This window comes from Anguilla rostrata, chromosome 8 (genome assembly GCF_018555375.3).
Source record: "Anguilla rostrata isolate EN2019 chromosome 8, ASM1855537v3, whole genome shotgun sequence".
Classification (NCBI taxonomy): Eukaryota; Metazoa; Chordata; class Actinopteri; order Anguilliformes; family Anguillidae; genus Anguilla; species Anguilla rostrata.
The window spans coordinates 52,588,758-52,604,633 of record NC_057940.1 but is presented as its reverse complement, the minus strand read 5'-3'; the positions used below and the strand labels follow the sequence as shown (position 1 = coordinate 52,604,633).

At 47.6% G+C, this 15,876-nt stretch overlaps 1 protein-coding gene across 1 annotated transcript; it reads left to right on the top strand.

The window, feature by feature from the left end:
- Positions 1-2,712: 2,712 nt before the first annotated feature.
- tmem170b (transmembrane protein 170B) lies at positions 2,713-6,910 on the top strand. The gene is made up of 3 exons (XM_064348760.1): positions 2,713-3,153; positions 4,777-4,947; positions 5,997-6,910. The coding sequence occupies exons 1-3, from the start codon at positions 2,985-2,987 to the stop codon at positions 6,125-6,127; spliced, it is 471 nt and encodes a 156-aa protein (XP_064204830.1). The 5' UTR covers positions 2,713-2,984; the 3' UTR covers positions 6,128-6,910.
- Positions 6,911-15,876: the final 8,966 nt, after the last annotated feature.

Here is a 15,876-nt window from a genome sequence, read left to right as displayed (position 1 = left end):
TAAGAGCTGATTGGTTGAATTGGTCCAGGTCAGTCTAATTTTGAGCAGTGGAACAGAGGTAGATAAGGCAGGACCTTGACTGAAGTTCACGTTTCTTGCTGAGCAGATGAGTTCAAAGGTTCAAATAACCAGCAACCCTTGAGCCTGAAGGGTAGAAGCTCATAATTACAGTATAGGTAACACAAACCGTTTACTCAACACAGGACTTAAATTACAAACGCAGTTTAGTCATTTGCCATTATCCAAAGCATCTTCCTGTTAATGACTTCATCTCCAGTAAGAAGCTTTGTTAATTCTGCATCTCTGAGATAAGAAACAATAACTCTTTGGGCATCGCGACAGAACTTTTCAGTCCTCAATCTGTTATCATTGTTTAATGTGCACGAGTACTGAATCCTGTGCATTTTCTTTATTTATTAATTTTTTAACTGAATAATAGTACTGTATAAATATTCTTATGTAAATCCAATCTTTCCTTCCAAAAGAACAATTTATTAATATAAAGATTTTATTCTTATGAAAGCTTTGAAATATGATAAAATAGACTACTGAAAATCACATAAGCCATTCTTGCTGCAAAAAATAAAAAATAAAAAACTGCCTCCTGTTTTCTTATTTATAGAAGATGAGAAAAGCTATGCCTTGGGACACATTTGGGGTTTTTTCTTCATAATAGGATCTCGTCCTGTTGATTGCGCTTCCAGACTCACTGCTGTGACAGACATGACTCTGTCACTGCATCCGTATGGCTCATTTATGCACCGTTACAGGCCCATCTCCATAGTCAGCGTTCACAGGAAAATTTTTAAGGGTGTTTACTCACTAAGCCCACATTTTTAACCATGTTTATATTTTCGAATTTTTTTGCTGTTTCGTGTCTTGACCTATATCTGTGGCAGCTTTCAGATTTATCATTTATTAGATTTCAGATTTTTCATTACTGATTCATGGATGGTTGTGTGCACATACCTTTTTCTTTTTCTACTGTACCACGAGGTGGCATGCTGGGTACCTATTATGCCTAATAGAGACTTTTCATGTCTCATAAAATTTCATAATAATCTCAAATGCTAAAAATTGAATCAACTCATGAAACTTCAAATGAGAAATTAATATTTTATTTTTACTCATGTTTGCCAGCAAAAAAAATGTGACTCTAGTTTAAAAAAAAAAGTCTAAACCTTTTGTCTAAATAGGAGCAATTACCTAAGTACAGAAAACTAAGAAACATTATCGCTTCTGTTTTACAGTGGAGTGGATGCTGGTGCACTTCCACATACCCATGACCACTACCTGACCTTTGTGTGATGTCATGAGGGTGAAAGGCACATCAAAGGTTCCAGGAATTATGGGAAACGGGGACTCTTTCACATCCTCACGCTAGCCTGTGGGCACTGGGGGCACGATAAGGGGGGGGGGGGGCGGGGGGTGAGGGGTAAGAGGTCCCCATTCCCACACACATTTCTCAACAATGCACCCCTGTCTGTCTCAGGTCTGTTGGAGAGTGCACAGATGGAGCTACTGTATGGCAGCCAACCTCCCGACCCCTCACCCCCCACTCCCCCCCCCAACCTCCCCCCGTCCCCGTCCCCGTCCCCCGCCTCCCCCCAACCCCCAGTGGGTGTGGCTGTCACTGGTCACATGTGAGTCAGGTCTGCTTCATGCACATATTACATTACAAACATCACAAAAAGAGGTGAGGTCTATTGTGCGCTATTGTCTCTGGCTCGATTATATGTGACACGGAATTCCATCACATTCAGCGTGCAGCCGAATGCAGATCACATGACCAAACGGGACAAAGCGGTGATGCGACGCGGCCGCCGTGTTCTCTTCAGTGAAAGACGACAAACTTCAAAGTACGCCTCCTGGCCCCTTTGAAGTGCCCTCAGCTTCAAAAGCCAGCAGTTGTGATATCAGACTTCTAATACAGGATCTCTGGAACCTTCTTTCATTGCCACGGTAACCGGGGAGTGCATACCAGAACAGAAGTTACAGAACCTGCTCCTGATGTGCAGGGGGATTGTGTGGGAGTTCTGTTGCACATATCATGTGCTCACAACAACTCCGGGTACAAAGTGCAACATCCTGCGTAGAGTGTGTGAGTGTATGTATGTATGTATGTATGTATGTATGTATGTATGTGTGTGTGTGTGTATGTATGCGTGTATGTATGTATGTATGCATGTGTGTATGTATGTATGTATGTATGCATGTATGTATGTGTGTATGCATGTATGTATGTATGCATGTATGTATGTATGCGTGTATGTATGTATGTATACGTGTATGTATGCGTGTATGTATGTATGTGTGTATGTTTGCATGTATGTATGTATGTATGTATTGCTCTCTCTCTCTCTCTATCCATCTATCTGTCACATACACACACACGCACACACACACACACACACACACACACATCATAGAGATGTTTCCATTGAATGATCCCGTATAATTTTAAACAAATACACTCTTGTGTTAAAACCTCATTTACAGTCCCTGGGGTTGGCATGACCTGTGTGTCACAAAAGGGCTAGTCCATCTATAAACTAGATGTAATGACAGCAACTGTCTAAAATGTACACTTACAGTATCCCTAAAAACATAATCGATTTTCTGGAGATAAATGCGTAATTTAAATCCATGTTAATCCTCAACACTAATTTTGAATCTCCCCGTCATAGTGTACAGTATGTAACAGTAGCGCACATGTTTGGTGTGTACTCACCTTTAAGACAGCCCTCGCCTTTAAATCCCGTGTACAAAGGCAAGCGCCTGTCGGCAGACTGCGTGCGCTGCGCTCACACTCCGTACCCCACCATGGCTCCAAACCCGCTACTGCTACAGCAGAGACAGGACGGAGAAGACGAGCCACCGGCCCTTCGCTTACCCATCCAGAGGCGACCGCCGAGCTGAGACAGCGGCTCGGCGTAGAGGAGGGGGGCATCCCGAAAGGAAAACGTCCTGCTGCCACCTCCTCGATGTCTTCTCCAAGACCCTCGTACAGCAATTTGACAAAGGGGGGTGCGACCCGGCGCAGCGGCGGCAGCAGCAGAGACATGAGCCGGGATTACACCATCAACCTGTCGGTGCGGCAGGTTTTGGGTCTGTGGGTACAGGGCTCGGTGCCCACCCTCCAGCACTTTGCAGGTACCCGAGGGGGAATAGTAGTTGGCGGGGCGACTGATTCGGGGTTGGGGGGGGAGAATATTGGCACAATGCACTTCGACGATTACCTTGTCACTCACTGCCTTTGGCTAGATTGCTTAGATTAAAAGGGACATGTAAACGCAATGGAGTCCATTTTTAAAGGGGCAGGAGATGCTAGCTACTGTATCTCTGTCATCACATCGCCGTTGCTAGAGGTATGTTGAGAATCTTGAACGCTAGCCAACTGGCTACCTACCTGTCCATGGAGTATTTAAACAGCTGCTCGTAAAAAAAATGCTCCCGAACAAGATGCACAAATCGTAGCTACTTATCGGGGTTAAGTAGCCTTTAATGTTATTTCCTTTGGGTACTTATTATTTCAACATTTTGACCAGTGTAGCTGCTGATGAAAACAGATCCGCAGCCTTGGTCGGACCATAAATCCCTCTCCTTTTGTCTGTCTAGATTAGTTTAAGCTCCGTTAAGGGATGTGCAAATTGTCATTTTAGGTACTCTCCTAAATGAAGCTCTTGATCGTTTCGGGAGTCCAGCAGGGTGTCCATTAATGTCTCGTTGGCTCTCCAATCGTAGAAGTACAATTTTCAAAAATATATTTCGTATATATAGCAACGGGGCGTGTACTCAGGTCACGACATTGCACGAGCGTCGCCTCAGCTGGCAGCGTGCGCTTTTTATGAACCGCTCGGCGGTTAGACTCGAGGCTCGTGACTCAGAATGTACGCGCGGGTACACGCGCTCAAGTGAAATACTAGCGATTAGATTTGATCCTCGGGGAAGCAGATGGAGATGTTCGCGTAATATAATACCTTCTGATTACCGGACGGTTGTAATCCTTTGCAACGGGATATAATGCATTCGCTCTAGAGCTGCGGCTAACACCAAGCCGAAAACCAATACCTCTCAAAACACACTTTGGCAAAAATAGACAACCAGGCCACGTCCAATCTGCATATACTCAAATCACAGGGACGACCAAAACCTGAGCGATTGGAGCAATCCGCTGTCGATCAGTGATAGAATGGGGGCGGAGATCAGGATAGGTGCTTCAGGTGGGTGTGTCACTGAGTGTATGGTGAGTATGTGCTAGGCATGTAACACTCTGTGCGCTGACAGTGCTGACATCGTAGCCAACTGTCAGTTCCTGGAGCAGAGGTTTACCAGTCGTCAGGTGAGAGAGGGAGAAGATTAGAGATGTAAAGGGCGTGGCGTCCATCGCTCTGGGTCTTGCAGAAGTAAAACGAGCTGACAGCAGTGACTGACATCCTGACTGAGACAGGGTCACGTGTTCCCTGCCTGAACATTGTGTGTGGGCCCAATATGAGTTTCCTGTGTGCTGTATGTACATGCTGTGTGTGTGTGTGTTTGAGTATATGTGTGTGTACTGTGTGAGTGCACTGTGGGTAAACCCTGTGTGTGTGTGTATGTGTGTGTTGCAGCGAGGTGGTACTGGGTATAGTGTATGTTTAATTATGTGTGTGTTTGTATTGCAGAGATGTGGTACTGGGTGTAATGTGTGTTTAACTACATGTGTGTGTGTGTTGCAGAGATGTGGTACTGGGTATAGTGTGTGTTTAATTATGTGTGTGTGTGTGTGTGTTGCAGAGATGTGGTACTGGGTGTTCCTCTGGTGTCTGTTCTCCTCTCTGCTGGTCCATGGTGCAATGGCGCTGCTCATGCTGGTCACTCTGCAGAGACACAGGAGGGGCCGGCTCATCACCCTGCTGCTGGTCAGCGTGGGCTTCCTGGCCTCCCTCATCGGAGGGGTCATCACCAGTGAGTGCGCTGCCTCCGCCCCCCTGTCTGTGCCTCTGTTTGTGTCTTTGTTTCTATCTCTGTCTGTGTCTCTGCGGTACCTCTGTCTGTGCTTCTGTCTGTGCCTCTGTTTTTACCACTGTCTGTGCTTTTGTCTGTACCACTGTCTGTTTCTCTGTCTGTGCCTTTGTGCCTCTGTCTGTACTGCTGTCTGTGCTTCTGTCTGTGTCTCTGTGCTTCTGTCTGTGTCTGTAGCCTCTGTCTGTGCCTCTGTCTGTCGCTTCGTTGTACATGTTTTCTTGTCTGTGCCTCGTGCCTCGTCTTCTCTGTCTGTGCTCTGTCTGTGTCTCTGTCTGTTTACCACTGTCTGTCTGCCAGTAAGTTTGTACAGTCATGTCTGTGTGTCTGTAGCTGTGGTCTGTGCTGGTTTGTGTATGGGCACTGAGGAACAGTGTAGACAACATTCCTGGGCCTCTACAGTGTTATGGGTTCTTACCGGAACAGTCCAGAGTGCTCTGCTTTCCTGTACTGTCTGCGCTTACTTTACTATACTACTGGGGCTTTGAACACATGACCCTCTGAATCACCACCACTGCTACTTCACTCTCTCTGAGCAGCACTGAACAGAATGTGTTTTCCCCATCTCTGAATTATTTCTGAAAAGCTTTCAGTTACTGTGCTGTGGTTGACGGGCGTGGATCTCTTTGTGTGTGTGTGTGTGCATGTGTGTGCGTTTGTGTGTGTGTGTTTGCATGTCTGCGTGTGTGTGCATGTGTGTGTGCGTGTGTGTCTCTGTGTGTGTGTGTGTGTCTGTCTCTGTGTTCTGTGTGTGCATGTGTGTGTCTGTGTGTGTGTTTGTCTGTGTGTGTCTCTGTGTATGTGTGTGTCTGTGTGTGTGTGAGTGTGTGTCTGTGTGCATGTGTGTGTCTCTGTGTGTGTGTGTGTATGTGTGTGTGTCTCTGTGTGAGTGTGTGTCTGTGTGCATGTGTGTGTCTTGTGTGTGTGTGTCTGTGTGTGTTGTGTGTGTGTGTCTCTGTGTGTGTGTGTGTGTGTGTCTCTGTGTTCTGCAGGTGCGGCTGTGGCCGGTGTGTACCGCGTCGCTGGGAAGGACATGGTGCCTCTGGAGGCCTTGGTGTTTGGGGCGGGGCAGACGGTCCTCGGCGTCCTCATCTCCTTCTCCCGTGTGCTCGCCACGCTCTGAGCGGGCGCCTCCCCCCGGCCGTGGAGAGGGGAGGGGCTCGGCGCTGCAGCCGGACCAATGGGAGCCCTGGGATAGAGCCATAGAGAGGAGCAGCAGCCAGCCTATTGGCTGAGAGGGCAACACTCTGGTCCGGGAAAGGCGATGTAGGAGATGGCAGAGATGACGGTTGAAGTTGGTGCTGAGCTTCTGCTCCACAGCGCCCCCTGCCTCTCTCTCTGCTCAAGCGCGGTGACCCCTGGACCGGCCATCCCAGCATGCACTTCACCTGACTGACCTTGCTGCCAGAGCTGTGACCTCTGACCTCAAAAGGAGGCGTGTGGGACGGAAGCAGGAAGTGCTTTGGGGCGTGCATCGACTGCGCGTGCGTTTCTGCTGCGTCAGCATTCAGCGCGCCCCTGTCTGACACCAATCAGCTGTCCGACATCAATACATCTCCCAGAATCCTTTTCTGCGAAAAAAGGGAGATAACAAAAGAGATTTCCTGAAACATGTTGCGTTAGGGTGAAATGCTTTCACTAATAACAAAATCTGTATTTTAAATTATTTTCTTATACGACAGCTTGTGAAGTCAGGCTTTGTCGAAAAATGGAATCCTGACGGATGTTGGAGGACCAGTGTTGGACAGGGAGGTGATGGGATTGGCCACGCATGCCCAGGACAGCCCGGTTATCAGTGTTAAAACATTTTCAGAACTAACGGCCAGCTCCACCCTTCTGGAAAGTTCTAAAAATGTGTAACAAGTCCATACCCCCCTTTTGACTCTTATATTTATAGCTCATGAACACGAACCCTGTGTCCCAACTCCGCTATGAGCATATTAGCATCACTGGCTGCTGTGACCCGCTAAAGAAGAAGCACAAATGCACTTTGGATCTGATACCCGACTCACAGACCTTGCGGAACTTGGCGACTTGCGAATGGTGCGGTTGGGCATCCCCTTCTTGTAACCGCAGGCGAGGTCTGGACCCCCCGCTGTAGTCCGTGCGAGTCCGCTGCCCGTGATGGCGGCAGTGGGCGTCACCCGCAGATACCACAGACGGACCGTACCAGACGACCGTAATCCAGACGGACCCGTAGCCCAGACGGACCCGTAACCCAGACGGACCCGTAGTCCAGACGCACTCGTAGTCCAGACGGACCCATAACCCAGACGGACCCGTAGTCCAGACGGACCCGTAGCCCAGACGGACCCGTAGTCCAGACGCACTCGTAGTCCAGACGGACCCATAACCCAGACGCACTCGTAGTCCAGACGGACTCGTAGTCCAGACGCTGGCTGGTTATGACCTTTGACCCCACGACCTGCCTGTGAGAATAACAGTATTAAACCATCGCGGTTTAGTATTAATTTTAGCATTTTCGCGTTGGAGTTTGACAGTTGGAGGGAATGCAGACGCTGGTGCGGATGGCTTTGAGATGCCTGGCTCTGGTCTCTGGTAGTTGTGTGTGTGATTCAGACTGAAACGCAGTCTTCCCTGTCTGCTCCTGTCCGTGTCAGGTGGGCAGGTGCCGGTATAGACGTTGTGGACACTGGGGACTGCACGGGGAGATGTATAGGCAGGGTGTTCCAAAGGGTTGTGCTGTGTCTCTGTATACAAAGAGCTGAGAGCTGCACACTAGAGAAGGGAAATAGTCTCGCTCATGTCAGACTGTATGGCTGTAGGTTTTGAAACCAAAGTGTTTTTTTTTTATGAGATGGTAGTGCTTCTGTTTCATCTTGAACATAATGAAGGTTTCTCAAAACCTTATAAAAATGCAAGTAAGACTGGGTATGTGGAGGTGTGATGTAATTTGAGGGAAATATGGGCTCAGGATTTCGTAATCGAAAAGAAATTGTTTCCTGCCTTCCCACCTTAAAAGGCCACAAGAGGGCAACAAAGTCCGCTATAGCTCACTAATCCTGATTTAAAGAATGATTTTCTTATCCTATCACAGGAAAGAACCTTGGATGGTTTTTCCCTTGCTCCAGTACTAAAACACACCACAAGAGGGCGGCAAAGCCTAGTATATGTGAATATGAGCGTGAGCAGCGTAGTTTACATTGTGTGGCTGAATGCTGGAAGATTCTATTCTGCGTGAACTGCATGCTAAAGTTGCTGCTTTATGTATTTAGGAATGCAAGCTTCTTCGTTTCGCTTCTCATTTCAGTCTTGGGAGAGAAGTAGAAAACAAAAGAAAGGACAGAGGTTGAGGCCTGGATTCAAAATATTTTCCTCACCTTTTTTCTTAAAAAAGGATGATTTTTCCCCTCGAGTTGTGTCTTAAATAAACAAAGCTTGGTACGTTAAATGATCACTGAAGTAAAAGGAAAAATGTAATGCTTGCATTTATGGACTGAAGTGTAAGTTAATGATGAATGTTTGAACCTCGGAATCCAAGCCTTTTCCTCTCTGTCTGTGGGTACTAAATCTGTCCCTGCGTGCTTTCCATCATTCAGTGATCATTCTGTGAGCCTTAAACTGTCAAAGCTCTGAAATAAGGATCCTGAAAATTGAAACCTTGTACTTTCTGAGGAAATGCATGAACCCTAGACTGTGCTGTCAGGCTTTTCGTCCAAAATCCATTTGGAGCGTTGTTACGATTACAGTTCTGTAATGTCCTTTGTCGTATTGAGACGGTGTTGAAATTGTTGCATGTATGGTTGTTGTTTTGAACGTTGTCTTAAGTACTGTAAACATTACTGTGATTTTGTTGGTTTTGTTTTTGTTTTGCCAGTCAGCTTAGCAGGCTGGTCAGATTGATTCCCTTTTGGTGCTTTTGTTTGTGAACGCCTGATGATTTGGAAGAATGGTGACTGCTGTTAACATTTTAGTGCTGTTGTGTGTGTGTGTGTGTGTGTGTGTGTGTGTGCGTGTGTGTGTTTTGGTCAGTATGCCTGTATTTACGCTCATGAACGCGGTTGAAGATCGGACCTGGCACGCTGCCAACACCTCTTTGTTCCGGAGGTGAATCCCGGCAAGCAAAACCCGGAATCGAGACGTCTAGAGGGGTGGAAATCTAGGCCCGAGAGACATTTTGACAAAAGCGGACTCGGCCGACCTCAATATAGCTCAGGTTTTTACCCCGATATATAGCCTGGCTACGTTCTAGTTGGCTAGAGAAACGTTCACCCTTTACACCAAACGTAGCATGCTTTTCACCAGAAGGACCGGTTGCCGTTTCACTGACTTCTTTTCACCGCGGAAGTGTTCACCGCATCGACAGAAACCTCAACGCCAACGTCTATGGATCTGGCAAGGGGGAAAAAATCGAACCTGCAACCCCAGCAGCACTTGTGCCGTGGGTCTGAAGCAGTCACACTGAACCTCTTCGCGGTACTGGTTGATGATGACCTGCGCTTATCCACAGCTGTGGGACGTCCAATCACACACGACTGAAATATGAGTCCGCCTCGCTTGATTTATTCTCTCAGTTTGTTCACGTTTTCATGTTTATCTTTTTCATTTTCTATTTATCTTTTTTTTAATGCTGACACTGTATTCCCTTTTTTTTTTATTTATGGAAGGATTTGAAAATCTGTGGAACTGTTGTATGTCAGGGAAACACGAAGTAAGGTGTACCCCACCGCGGGGGTATTTTGTTGGCTTCATGTGGAATGCCAAGTTTTCATTTGTTTGAATGACTTGCTAGAAGACTGTCTGTGTTAAACTGGTGGCATTCTAATGAATGGCCACTGAATTCTCCTGAGATGGTTCCGGAAGCTCCTTTGAGAATGTATTTGGATGTTGGTTGAAAGGCCCTGGATTTATTTAACGTTTGTCCAGAAATTTTTACTAACAACTGAACTCAAGGTTTGCAGTTTACTTTTGTAAAAATAAAAAAAACAGTTCATGGCAAGTTAAGACATAACCAAAATCTGTCAAAATAATTGTGTCCTTTGGGGAAAAAAAACAACATGAAAATATGCCTTTATTTGTAAGTCAAGTTAATTGAATCCAAGGTTATCTTTGGCTTTTTGTCCAGTTCTGACTTACTGTAAGTGGTGGTTTACCTGTGCCCAAATAACTTGACCTGATTTCAAAACCAGAGTGGAAAATCAGGCTTATTATTATTATTATAATTATTATTATTATTAGTAGTAGTAGTACTACTACTACTCATACGTAAACATATACCATAGGATAGGCCAACCACTCACTTAGGAAATCGTATACTGAATCAGTTTTCCGCAATTTTGGCTTTAACTGTTTGACGAATGAAAAGTGTGCAATGAAGGACTTGGCTTTGACTCTGTTGAGTCACTGGCTCTGTGGGTGGAGCTGGAGACTTGCAGTGCAGGTGGACGGTGGTGCTCTGGGTTTGTGTTTGGGTGAATGCAGCAGGGGCTGGCCCTAGCCTTAGTGCCACCCAAGGCCAAGGACGAGATCGCGGAGCAGCCAGGGGGTGTGGGGGGTGGGGTATTGGGGAATGTGCAGAGGTGGAAAATCCAGGTTCGGACAGTAAAAGTCCTCCCCAGTATTTTGTTCCAGTTCTCCGAATTTGCTAATTAACGGAATTCTTAAGCCAGGTGGTAGAACCTAATGAGTGAAGTCAGCTGTCTGAGGTTCATGGGTGGAGGAAAAACATGGCAGGACTTTTGCTTTCTGGCCCCTGGACTTTCCACCTCTGGAAATGTTGTATGTAGCAAACACCTTGCAGTGTTCTATCTTTCTCCCATTCGCCCCCCTCCCCCTCCTGCGGGATGGTTGGCGGACCGCCAAAACATCGCCTAGACCTCAGGCCCGGCCCAGTGTGGACTGCTGAAGTACTGGGCGCCATGTGACCGGTGACTTTTTGTGTAAAAATGTAGAACTCCGAATCCTCAGTCCTGTGCTGTCGGGGATCTGTCGTCGTCTCCCTGTTGTCTGACAGACAGGAGGCATGTGGTGATGCGTACCTCTTCACCGCTGCATGTTCAACTGACCCCCCCCCCCCCACCCCCCCGGGAACTGATTTTCAACAACGTGCATCTCTACTGGACATTAACCCCCGCTTGTAAATATTGTATAAAAGGTTTTTTTTTTTTCCTTTTTCAATTTTGTACGAGCAAATGGCTTTGGTTTGTAATTTAAACATTTATGTTCAGACATACTATTGTACATATTCCAGAGAGGTTTGGAATAAATCAAAGGTTTTCCAGTAAAATCCCTAGCTGGCTTGTCTTGTCCTAAAGGCAAATTTGTGAAAAACATTTGGTGACAACGGTCATGCAAAGCGCACTGCAGTTCATTCTAATGTGTGTGTGTGCGTGTGTGTGAAAGAGAGAAAAAGAGAGACAGACAACTTATTATTTACAATCTAAAAATAAATATAAATGCTTAATTACTGCGAACAGCCTCTACCAAATCTTGGCTGTCAGTTTTTTTTTTTGTGCTTGCTCATTTTGGGGTCCTCTGCTGGAACAAGAGCTCCCCCCCCGCCCCCCCCAAAGTCAGCCAGGTACGCACTGCTCTGGGTTTGAGTGTGCGTGTCACTAGGCCACTTCCATGGGACAGACTGAGGGCCCCTGAGAGGCCATCTCCTCCCTGTGCTGCTGTCTGGCCTTCGCTCACTAACCCCACCCCAGCCCTGCCCCACCCCACCCCGCCCCCCGCCCCACCCCACCCCCCACGGCACCCTGTCTTTATTTAGAGACAAAGCTCATCAGAGGCAGAGTCGCTCTCCACGGTTTCCTGCGATTGTGTCCCCCCATTGGGGGACGGGGGACGGGTGGCTCCCGACCCGCCTCATGCTTCTTGGCGTCTGGGCGTTTCGCGACTCTCCGTCTGGGGCAGGGGTGGGTGTGAGGGACACGAACTGATCCCCTTTATGGGCTGGGCCACCCTAATGTCCCCCAGAGAGGATGCAGAACACAGGGCATCAGGCCAGTCATGGTTGTGCTGAGGTTTTTGGCTGGGGTGGGTGTCTTTAGTAGGACCGTTGTGGGCGGCGCTGAGGGAGGGGGCGGGGGGGCGGGGGGGTGTTCAGGGTCAACTTTACTGGTTATTGAATAAATCTGTCGCTTCAAGCTCAGATATAAGGCCCTTTCTCTGGAGAGTACGACCAAGCAGACCTCTGGTGAACAATCTGACCCTGGTACCAGGAGCTCTCCCGAAACAGAGAACATTAGTTCAGTTCTTAGGTCAATGCTACGTACCGTAGTGTTTTTCTTATATCTGATTTTTGCTGGCACGGTTAGCGTAGACCCCTGCCATCTTGCTAATGAGAAATCATTTGTCTCCTGTTAGCCGAGGCGTGACAGAGACAGTCCTAACGGCAGACGCCTGAGGTAGCCTCTAGCCTCCTCAGCTGTTTCCACAAACACAGACGTTGTGGACCAGGGTGGCGGGGGCCGTCTGCTGTCTACTGAAGTGCTTCCCGTTATGAGCAACCTTGCCTGGGGAATTTCCACTTTCCCCGTAAACACGAGACTCCTTGTTCTGTTCCATACTGTCAGTCCCCCTCCTCAAACAACCCCCCCCCCCCATTTCAGTCTGCCTGCTGAGTCTTTATCCTCAATCATATTCAGGGGACAAGATCTCATCTCGCTGTTGATAATGCTTCTAATTGGCAGACTGTAATAGAGTTTTTTTTAAACATTGTGTTCTCGTTTGGTCTTGTATTGGTTGTTTCAGGGTCTACTCATTCTCTTAGCAATGGGGCAATTGTCTCGATCTGTGGGCTCATGTTAAATAGAAGTACAATAAACAATAAAATGGATGATCAGATTACCCCGCTTACGGTAGTCGCATAAATAATACCTTCCACTGTAAAGTGCTTTATAAGATGCCTTTCTGACCTCCAAAACCAATTTGTAGCTTTGTGCTTTACAGTCAACAAGTCAACAAGTATCAACACTTTCTAACTATAACCTCTACTGTGTAGCTCTAGTCAAAGCCAAACTGAAAAGATTTTCTGCAGAGGAACAGCCCCTGGTTAAATATCCATAATCTTGTCTAACAGCAGTCACCATTTTATAACTTCCCTTTATATGCAAATCTTATCCATTTGTCTTTCATATGAGAATAGACATTTGACATTCATTACCAATAAATTAGATAGTATCACTGCCAATATTGCACTCTGTGGTCCTAAATTAAACATCCCAATATGCCATAATGCCACACAGGGCATGTGTGTGTAGGTGTGTGTGTGTGTGTGTGTGTCTGTACATGTGTATGCGTGCATGTGTGTGTGTGTGTGTCTGCCCGTGTGTACGTATGTGCGTGAAAGTGTGTGTATGTGTGTGTGTGATATCCCTTTGATCATTAGCATCCCATTTCAATGTTAACACTCTCAGCACCTAAAGGCCAAATTGGATGCTGTTGTTCAAGGCCAGAGTTCCAGAGAAGTTTGTTTGGAAGAAAATCGTTTCTTTTCTGTGTCACAAAAGCTTTTCTCTGGCTTCTGTTCTGAAACACAGCACTAAAACCTTCTTAAAGCTGCAAATTGTGTGTCAGTGAATGTAGTCAAAGAATCCTCTTTCAGTTCTGAGAGATTAAATGAGATCAGTGTGCAGCCTTTGATACTGTTGTGATTGCTCTGGTTTAGTTGACTGCAAAAGAACCAGCGTGGGCCTAGCTGATAATGTACTGCCCTCCAGAGTTTCCAATATACACACGAAACAGAAAGATCTGCTGCTCTGTCTATCCAGAGCGATCTGGTCGCATTCACTGTTACCCGGGCGGTGTGTGATGTGTAGGAACCAGGCAGTATTATCCATCCCCCACAGGGCTTCTGGGAAACGTATCAGGGAGACACCTTATGCAAGCATGGAGACATCCTTCACATTTAAACTCGAGTGTCGTTTGCTGTGGCTCGAATGACACGCCGTTGCAAGGCTTCCAACCAGAAGAAATTGGTGGACACACAGCACTCTAATTCTTTCACCTCCTACCCCAGCTACCAGCCCTTTTTAGAGTGTGTTTTAAAGACTGAACGCCCCCCCCCCACCCAAGCAGCACGTGCCCCCCGTCCCCCGTCCACACGCTCGGGGATACGGAGACGTGCCACGGGAGAGACGGGTGCGGGCCGGGGGGTGGGGGGTGGGGGGGCATGGCGGAGGGTTTGGCCGACCTCCATCGCTGACAGAGAGGGATTCGGCCCCCTCCATTCGTCATTGTGTCCCGGCAGGGATTTAGGCCCCCCTGCCAGACGGTCCACAGGACGTGAGCACAATGCGGGAGGGCGAGGGGCGGCGGGCGAGGGGGCAGACTGGACAGGAGGCGCGAGGCCTAATTGCAGCCCTGGCGGGGGAGGGAGGCGTCCACCCCGGCCTGCCCGCCTTTGTCAGTGAGATATATATATAGAGATAAAAAGGTCAGCGCACATTGTAAATGATGACAGCCTTTGAAATCTTTGAAGAGTAGGCTTTTTTTGGAATGTCTTTTTTTTCTTCTTCTTCAAAATTCCGGTCAGCGTTCTAGAACTCCACTGCTCTCAATTACCAGCAGTGATTGTGACATCAGCATTAGAATGTTCAGAATGTTCAGTTAAGAACATTCCGATCACATATTGGCAACCTCACACCTTAAAGACTCAATGGGGTAAGGTTAATAACGGTGTGTCTCAGGTACAGCACTGGTGGTTTAGGGTGCAGCACCCCAATATCCAGCCTCCCCTGCCTCTATACAGAATTGCAGGCACAGGAAACCAGACCCGTATCTGGGGTAACGTTTATTTACTTCCAACCAAAGACCCAGTGCTGACATCATAATGTCACACTTCCTCGTTCCACAGATAAATAAAAATGGGGGAAACTTTGGTTTTCCGATCCTCAACCCTGTGGTGCGAAGCTGTGGCTCACTCTCCACACTCTAAGGTCCCCAATAGTCCTGTATTAGCCGGGACGTCCCTTATTTCAGACCAGGTTTGTCGGTATGGTGCACCCTTTGTCCCATATTTCCTGCAACTCTTACCTGCTGTTGATGAGTAACTACAATACGCACTAGAAAACAAAGCGTGTGACTGAAAAAAAAACCCAATCTGCGTAGTGGGGCCTCTGTCTATAACCCAGTTTCGGGTTGCCATACGGTTACCGTGTGCCGCAAATGTGACTCAGTCACCGCCCGCATCCCCCCCGAGCGTGGGGCAGGGCACGGCTGGCAACCCTACCAGCACGCTGCCCACTATAGCGTGGCAGCGGGGACTCAGGGAGGAGCGTTGACTGCGATAGGTGGTATCCCCAGGGTCTGAAGACGCATCTCTTCAGACTACACCTGGACTGACTGCCACCACTCTGTGAATCATTTCACTTTAAATCCCCCCTTTTTCATGACACTCATGTTACATGGACCCCCCATTCCAGCACTTATTGTAATTTGTGTTTTGTCCTAATATCGTAGCTTGTTCTTCTCCCTTGTTTGACTTGGCACAAGTTAGGTCGGAATAATGTTCACTGCGTGAACTGAACTGTGTTCTTGGCGAGAAACAGCTGTACGAAATTAGTATCGTACCTTGTCGAACCTGCGCTTTGTAGTTGTCCAATGACCATAATGGGCACTTTTTGTACGTCGCTTTGGATAAAAGCGTCTGCTAAATAAATGTAATGTAATGCAATGCATCAGAGGGCCTCAGTCCAGCACTATCCGGGACAATTGATTGGACGATGAACAGTGCTGAGGCTGGAATTCTCCCAGCCCCCCCTCCCCCATCCCCACCCCCCACCCGTGACCCGGGGTTACAGTAAGACAAAAGGCCCGGGCCTCATTACGGTTTTATGTTCTCCCTTTAATGCGCGCCCCTGTCGCTGCCACAGGAAGCCGCCGTTAATAATCGGGGGCGGGCTGGAC